Genomic DNA, 8,504 nt, shown 5'->3' on the forward strand with positions numbered 1-8,504 from the left:
GTCACAATACTCTCAAACTCTATTTTAATAGTAGAAAAAAACCGTTTCAACCCTTTCTGTCTTCATCAAGTAGTTAAAAACATTGCCACTACAAGATCTTTAAATTTATACAATCAATACAGTGATTAACCAAAGACACACAAGATTCTTTGAAAAACTAATTCAACAATGAGAACACACTGTGTTCCCCAATCTGAATCAAATGTTTTGACTAACCGTGCATTCACACCGCCGCCGTCAAGAGCGTCAAAGTGGCCGGAAGTCATTCATTTTCAATGTGAGTCTGCGTCGAGCAGCGGCGCGGCGCAACTTGGACATTGAGGGCGTCGAGGAGAGTTGAAATCAGGTCAACTTTATGGTAATGAGCTATGACGCGGTTTGGCGGCAACCAATCGGAACGTAGAAGTCCACCGCTTGAGAGGATTCCAGAGAACGCAGTCCTGTAAACTTTGGTTCCGACCACAATTTTCCTGATTGTATATACCAGGGGTGGCGAACGTCGGTCCTGGAGAGCCGCAGCCCTGCAGAGTTTTGTTTCAACCCTAATCAAACACACCTGAACAAGCTAATCAAGGTCTGAAGGGTTACTAGGAAGCTACCGGCAGGGGAGATTTTATTAGGGTTGGAGCTGAGCTCTGCAGGTCTGCGGCTCTCCAGGACTGGAGTTCGCCATCCCTGATATATACATTAAGTAATGTTTATACCTGATTATACTTAAGTAACATTTTCAATGCAGGACTTTTACTTGTATCAGAGTATTTTTACAGTGTGGTATTAGTGCTTTAAACATTATGAGGTAAAGGATCTTAATACTTCGTCTACAACAATATTTAATGAGGTTAACTTAACGTTACCCTCCTTGTGGTCAGTCTGCACAAGATCAACAAGCGTGTTTGCTTTACGTCAGAGCGTCCGCGAATCTTTCTACAGCGTTGTTGGCAGGGCGGCCAGAGCGATTTTTTGAGGCTCTCAACGGCGGCGGTGTGAACGCACAGTAAGGAATGTTCAGATTTGGCCCGCATTCAGCTGCGGTGTGAATGCAGCATTAATTTTACAGATACGCATTTTCTGGTGCCATTTTAAATTGCTGGGCCATTTGAAACTCTTTCCACACACAGAACAAAAATAGGGTCTCACATCCGCATGACTTTTCAGGTGTATCTGTAAATGCGATGGCAAAAGAAAAGTTTTATTGCACTGACCACAGTGAAATGTCCTTTCTCCAGAGTGAATGTGCAGGTGATCTTTAAAACGTCTCCTTTTTCTAAACCTCTTAGCACATTCAGAACTCTGCAGTTTCTTTCCAGAATGAGCTTGCAAATTACATTTCAGGTCTCGATATGTGAAAGGCTTCTCTCCGGTGTGAATTCTCATGTGGATTTTAAGAGTTTGTTTATGCATAAAACTCCTTCCACATTGAAGGCACGTGTAAGACTTTTCTCCAGTGTGAATTTTCATATGGGAATTAAGGTTTGTTTTTCTGTTAAAACTTTTTCCACACAGATGGCAGGCGACAGAGCTTCCTTCAGTGTGATTTGTCATGTGGATTTTAAGGTGTCCTTTTTGAGTGAAGCTCTTTCCACACAGTTCGCAGGCGTAAGGTTTCTCTCCGGTGTGAATTCTAATGTGGACTTTAAAAGTCTGTTTATGTGTAAAACTCTTTCCACATTGAGGGCATGTGTAAGGCTTCTCTCCGGTATGAATTCTCATGTGGTAATTAAGGTTTCCTTTTCGAATAAAACGTTTTCCACACTGTTTGCAGGTAAAACGGTTTTCTCCAGTGTGAGTTTTCATGTGCCTGTTAAGGTTTCCTCTTTGGTTGAAGCTTATTCCACATTCAGGACACAAGTAAGGCTTTTCTCCAGTGTGAATTTTCACGTGTGCATTAAGGTTTCTTTTTTTATTAAAACTTTTTCCACACTGTTGGCAGGTAAAAGGGCTCCCTTCAGTGTGAACCGTCATGTGGACTTCAAGGTCTTCTTTTCTGTTAAAACCTTTTCCACACGGTTGGCAGGTGAAAGAGTTTCCTTCAGTGTGATTTGTCATGTGGACTTTAAGGTGTACTTTTTGAGTGAATTTTTTCCCACACAGTTTGCAGGTGTAAGGCTTCTCTCCGGTGTGAAGTATCATGTGCCTATTAAAGCTTCCTTGCTGAGTGAAACTGCTTCCACACTGTTCGCATGTGTATGGCTTCTCTCTGGTGTGAACACTCGTGTGGCTTTTAAGGGTTGCTTTTTGAGTGAAACTCTTTCCACACTGTTGACATGTATAAGGTTTCTCTCCAGTGTGAACTCTCATGTGGACTTTAAAGTTTCCATGTTGATTGAAATTCTTACCACACTGTTGGCAGGTGAAATTACTTCTAGTCCCTATCTTTTGAGCTCTTTTTCTTGAAGTCTTTTCAGTCTGTGAGCAACTAAATGATTGTTGTCCAGTTATGAAATCATGATGTTTCTTATACTGATCTTTAGCTTGCATTTCGTCTAGTACTTCACTCTCCTCTTTCATCACCATCAGGTCTAGGGCGAAAAGAGACAAAACACAAGTTGAAAGTTCCCCATTTAAAAGCAACAGTGGCACAGAAAGCAACAATGGCCCAAATCTAATATTCATCCTGGATAGTCACAGTCCTTCAGAGTTTAGCTCCAACACACCTGAATCAAGGTCTTAAAGATTACTTCAAAACTAAAGGTAGGTTTGATGGAGCCGTTTAGAGCTCAACGCTGCAGGGCTGTGTGGCCCTCCAGAAACTGAGTTTGACATCCCTGGTCTAAAATATTTTTTAAAAATAATGTTACATTTTGTTGTATTTGTGAACAATATTAGTCAGGATTTAAACTCCACCGTAACATGGATAACTTATTAAAGTTGTCTCTCTATTTTAGAGCTATCAGATCTTAAACAACACAGACCACAATATTCTCTTAAAGTATGGCGTACCACAGGGCTCAATATTAGGTCCTTTACTTGTCTCCTTCTATATGATTCTGAGATTCCCAGAGAAACGTTAGATTTCACTGTTATGCCAATGATAATCGGTTCTATAGTTCCTCACAACCTGACAAAACTTCACAAATATACATTAGTAGTGTGTATTAATGATATAAATGGGGTAGCTAGTCATTTTCTTGTTAAACTCTGCTAAAACAGAAGCATTAATTGAACCAAAAATATCTTAACATAACATGCTAATTATGCCGATCTTTTACAGATAAGAAATTGGGTGTTGTGTTTTGTTCGTCCTTTGATTATCACAATTCCAACCTTGGTACAAAAGCCTTATCCCACCTTAAAAATGCTGCGGAGTCAATAAATAAGCTGTAGTTGGTTCAAAATCTAGTGGCTTAAGTGCTTACTAAATAGTATCTATTTCTAAAATATAAACTATGTACAAGAAGAAATATGATCATATCTAAATTATTAGGATTACAATTCTAATATGTGGCTGCCTTATTTCTTTGCTTCCAAACATTAAACCACAAAAATAATTTCTAGTGAAAAACCACAGGGAGACCTTAAAGCTTTTCTTTGTAGTATTTCTTTACAAAATGACATATGCCAGGCCAGTAGTTGGCAAAGTAATACAGTATTTTCCTGGATCCATGTGAATGGGGATCATTTTGACAGCGTTTTTGACTGCATTTTTGAACAGTTTCACATGCAAAGGAAAAACTTTTTTCCATTTTTAGCATATCCTTATTGTGTAAACGTACCCCGAGTTTTGCAGCCGCGGGGTAGAAATGTTTTGTTTTCAAATGCATGTTATAAACATCTCAAACTCACAGCACATTCAGAGTTGGAGTTTGTGTGCTGCAGTATTTACTGCCAACAAGGCACTCTGAGACACTGAAAACACTGGATCATTTACATGTGGAACAACTTATGTGTAAATGAACACAGTAACACACCACTCTGAATCATGCAGTGCATCATACTTTTTATTTATATAATTACAGTCTTTGTGACTTGATTGCATTCCACCATACCTCACTTTGTGTAATGGGTAGACTTGGGTTGGAATGGTTAAAGAAAAAATAAATAAACTAGCCACATTTTGCAGTATGTTTATTAATCATTAATTTTCCCAAACTATTATTCACACCACCCCCTTTTTACAACAGAAAAACTAATAAAAAGTAAAAAAAATAAATAAAATAAAAAAAAATAACCGGAAACCCTACAGATAGTATTCTATAACAAATACAATTGGAATGCTTCTTATATTGCTAGTTTTAAGGTTCCCATTTTAATGCTGATAATACTCAGTTATATATTTCCATCGAGACCAGATTAATTTCTAAATGATGTAAATGAACAATGTGTTACAGATACAAAAAATCGGATAACCAATAATTTTCTTACATTACATTGAGATAAGAAAAAAAAAAGAGATTACTTACTGGCCAAAACCCTATACATAGAAGCTTTTAGAAAACAATTTGCATCTAGAAGGATGTACTGTAATGTCTGTCACATATTATAAAAACAGCCTTCTTCCACCGTAAAGGGATAGTTCACCCAAAAATGAAAATGTGATGTTTATCTGCTTAATTTTTAGATGAACTATCCCTTTAAGATAACGTTCTGCATCTTGGAAATGTTTCTATTTTTTGAAGCAGAAAAGCTAGTTCTTGTGTTCATGACCTGTAGACTGGACTATTGTTAATGCACTGCTAGGTGGTTGTCCTGCATCTTCAATACACAAACTACGCTAAGTCCAAAATGCAGCTTCTAGAGTTCTTGTCAGGTTGAGAATATATGATCATTTCACCTTAATTTTATCATCTTTACACTGGCAACCTAAGTTACATATCGATTACAAAATGTTAGAACTCACTAGGGTTGTCAACCGTTCCATATAATACAAAATTGTCCCGTATGTTCATAAAAAAAGCATTCCATATGAAAGCCAAACGGAAAGTAGTTTGTCTCGACACAGGCGTATGCTGTATGACCACCTAGACCACACTGATAGCAACATCTAAATTGAGAAATAAATCATTCTTTTTGGACAAACTGTTTTTTGATTTGAGAACTTGGTCTTTAAGACCAAGCAGAATCCTTTTTCACCATTCACTTTTAATTTCAGTCTTGACACTGGTGTCATTTTTGTCCTGCACGTTTACCACACAGGCCTCTTCCTCTTTAAGAAAGTGGACCTGCCACTCATTATCTGGCAAGTTACCAGTCTTGATGGAACAGCATGTATTACACTGGTCCTTCTTTGGATGGTTAAGACTCAGGTTCTGCTGCTTAAATTCTTCTGAGAACACCTGTCTTGAAAAGGGCCTCAGCATCTTTTCCTCAGCAGCACGATGGTAGACTTTATACAGGCCAGTCATGGACTGAAAGCCAGGCTCTAGGAACTGTTTTGATGCTGATGACCTACAGTAGCAGGAAGTCATCTTAGGGAGTTCCTGCAGAAAACTCTTCATGAACTCACGATCCTCATGTCTGAGGTGTGATGTTGCATTCTGCTGTGTATTTCCTGCCTCTTGCACCCAGTTAAGAGCAGACCATTGCCCTAATCCAAGAGTTGACAAAAAGAAACTTTTACACACCCTTCTTCTCTGTCCATCAACTTTTAAAAAGTAAATAAGAGTAGATAACCTTCTTGAATTATTACACCCCCTTCTTCTCTTTACAGGGATGACATCCACCAAACCACGCACATACATTTTTTTCTCCTCCCAGTTCATGTTCTCCCAAAAACATTTAAAAATGTTCTCTCTGTCTGCTTCTCCAATTGTACTGCAGTGATGCTTGGAGGACTTTACGCATCCAGCAGACTGACAGCTTGGTCCCATCGCCCGGGGCTCCATGTCAACTTCTTCGTTCCCTCTAATCCCAACATACGGTTGTCCCATCATTCTTCGCCTTTTATTAACATGCTTCTTCCAACTGCGGTCATTCTTTCTCTTTCTTCCTCCAACTGTATCATCCTCAGTGTCATCACCGGAATCTTAAAAATACAACAAAAAAAACAGTGCATGTAAACATGTGTACTACTGCTGCCATTTATCCATTCTTCACTAATTACCACTCATTATACATAAAAATTCCTGTACATCTTTTGAGTCATTAACACATTGATCACTGTACCCTGCTTCCATTTCAAATTCCTCTCACTACACTCTCCAGTGTCATTTCCTCATTCTCTTTCTTTTTTCCCTCCGTTGCTCTCTCCATCTGTGCTGTCACTATCTATTAGGGGTTGAACCACTTCTGATTTTTTTTTTTAAAAGACTTTTATGTGATGGAAGTCGAGTTGAACTCCACACATGATTCTGTGTGCTCACGATCTGCGCGTGATGTACGAGCTACTGTCTGTAGCCTATGTGTGTGCGTTAAGGCCCGTTCACTCCAAGCACGATAATGATAAAGATATAGTTCTAAAAATCGTTCTCAATATTAAAGAATAGCAGAGTCCACACCACAACTATAACGATAAAGACAAAGAGAAACAATTTCAATCTATTTTTCTCCAGCTGATGATCGAAAAAAATTTGACAGCCGATCAGAATCCATCCTGCTGTAATGAGCTCAAGAAACCGGCAGACGAGAGTGTGCTTAGAATAAACAGACGATATCATTCACTAGTGTGGATGCAAATATCGTTATCTTTATAGTTATCGTTCTTGGTGTGAACGGGGCTTTACAGTGCAGCAGCCCATTAGATTAGAACGCCGATTAAATTACCTGTACAATAAGCGGTTTAAAACGTGCATTCTCCCATTCAATTTCGAGCATCCAGTAATATAATCACACTCCTTGAGGAGCGCTTTCAGAGTAGAGCCCGACCGATATGGGTTTTTTGGAGCTGATACCGATATTAGGGAGTAAAAAAAGGCCGATATTCTTTGTGTATATTATAGTACAGTACCAGTCAAAAGTTTGGACACTTTCCCATTCGTGTGTCCAAACATTTGACTGGTACTATATATAGAATACAGTATATACATGAACACATTTTTTGCAATGATCACTCAAATGTGGTGATCGAACACTTATAATGACGTCACAAAGATATGTAATGGAGGCAGGGCATTTAACAATTTAACAATAAACTTTATTATCCAAAATGAGTCTGACAACAGTGCACTGAACAGTAAAGTTGAAGTTTATTCAATTCCATTCAACTTTATTTCACTTTGGAACATTCGTTCACGGATTTGCGCTACTGTCTTCACACACAGACTAAACTTACTAGAGAAGTATGAAGTGTGACAATTTACCTCTGTAAATAAATATAAATTCACGTCTGGCGCACTTTAATGTCCTTTGAATGTAACGTGTACGTTCCCTTGGAACTGGAATCATGGCAGAATTTCATGTGAAGTCCACTTCACGGGGCATTTACGGTCGAATAAGACCACGCTTGCTGCTGCCTGAACAAGAGACCTCCTTACTGAAGTGAAAGTGTTGGCTGGTGTCACTATCTTGCAAACGCGCCGGTGGATCTCCACCAAATTCGGGGGATCCCTTCAGCTCGAGGAGCCCTCACGAACGCCCCCCTCCGCGCGTCGGTAGCCCCCCGGGATCGCTAGATCGGTCGGCACCGGACCGCGAATTTAACCACCTGTAACTCCCTAACCCCGGGGGCTATCGACGCTAGGGATGTGCGATTTGGGGGAAAATATCAAATAGCGATTTTTTTGACAGACATTCGGGGGATCCCTTCAGCTCGAGGAGCCCTCACGAACGCCACCCTCCGCGCGTCAGTAGCCCCCCGGGATCGCTAGATTGGTCGGCACCGGACCGCGAATTTAACCACCTGTAACTCCCTAACCCCGGGGGCTATCGACGCTAGGGATGTGCGATTTGGGGGAAAGTATCAAATAGCGATTTTTTTGACAGATATTGCGATTTGATTTGCGATTTTAATTTTGCAAAGTCAAGCTTCAGCTCAATATTGCCAATAATGTGCAACATAGTATGGGTATCATTACCCTGCTGAAAAAACAATAGAAACTATCACAGAAATTCTTATAGTTTCCATTAAACCATTACAAAATTCCTTTTTGTTTTGGGCATTATTCCAATAGGAATTACTGTTGTTCTATTGGTTGCCATCTGCCAGATTACATCCCACCAATAGAATCCATCAAATAGACACCATTATAGTTTACATTAAAACCAATACAATTTCCATTATAACCCTGAAATCCATTACATTTGTTATTGTGTTTTGGGAGGGGTTCTATAGTTTTTTTTTCAGCAGGCAAGATTATAATGGTATAACTACTTTTACAGAATTAACTTAATTACTGAATTTCACAGAAAATATTTGTTTATTTTTTATAAATAAAGAACTATAATAAGTCAATTATTAAAGTATTACATATATTACATAGGCTGATTTATTCATTTTAAGTATTTGGGATTTTAAGAACAAGTGGAAAATGTGCTGAATGTTTCATTTCATCCAAGTGAAATTAGCAAGCAGTTAGACTGAATTTACATTAGTTTTAAACGCGGAGCCGGCGCGAGTCGACACAGGTTGC

At 39.0% G+C, this 8,504-nt stretch overlaps 1 protein-coding gene across 4 annotated transcripts in view; it reads right to left on the reverse strand.

Annotated features, from left to right (window-relative positions):
* Positions 1-718: 718 nt before the first annotated feature.
* LOC107571194 (gastrula zinc finger protein XlCGF57.1-like) overlaps positions 719-8,504 on the reverse strand; it is a 28,936-nt gene continuing 21,150 nt past the window's right edge. For 2 of the 4 annotated variants that reach the window (XM_016257487.1, XM_016257486.1), the window contains one exon: positions 719-2,519. In XM_016257487.1, coding sequence (XP_016112973.1) covers positions 1,006-2,519 — 1,514 coding nt within the window. In that variant the 3' untranslated portion in view covers positions 719-1,005. Of the gene's footprint in view, positions 2,520-4,565; positions 5,963-8,504 lie in introns of those variants that run through there. The other 2 variants (XM_016257488.1, XM_016257489.1) reach the window with 1 other exon arrangement.

This window comes from Sinocyclocheilus grahami, unplaced genomic scaffold (genome assembly GCF_001515645.1).
Source record: "Sinocyclocheilus grahami isolate Dianchi unplaced genomic scaffold, SAMN03320097.WGS_v1.1 scaffold1562.1, whole genome shotgun sequence".
Lineage (NCBI taxonomy): Eukaryota > Metazoa > Chordata > Actinopteri > Cypriniformes > Cyprinidae > Sinocyclocheilus > Sinocyclocheilus grahami.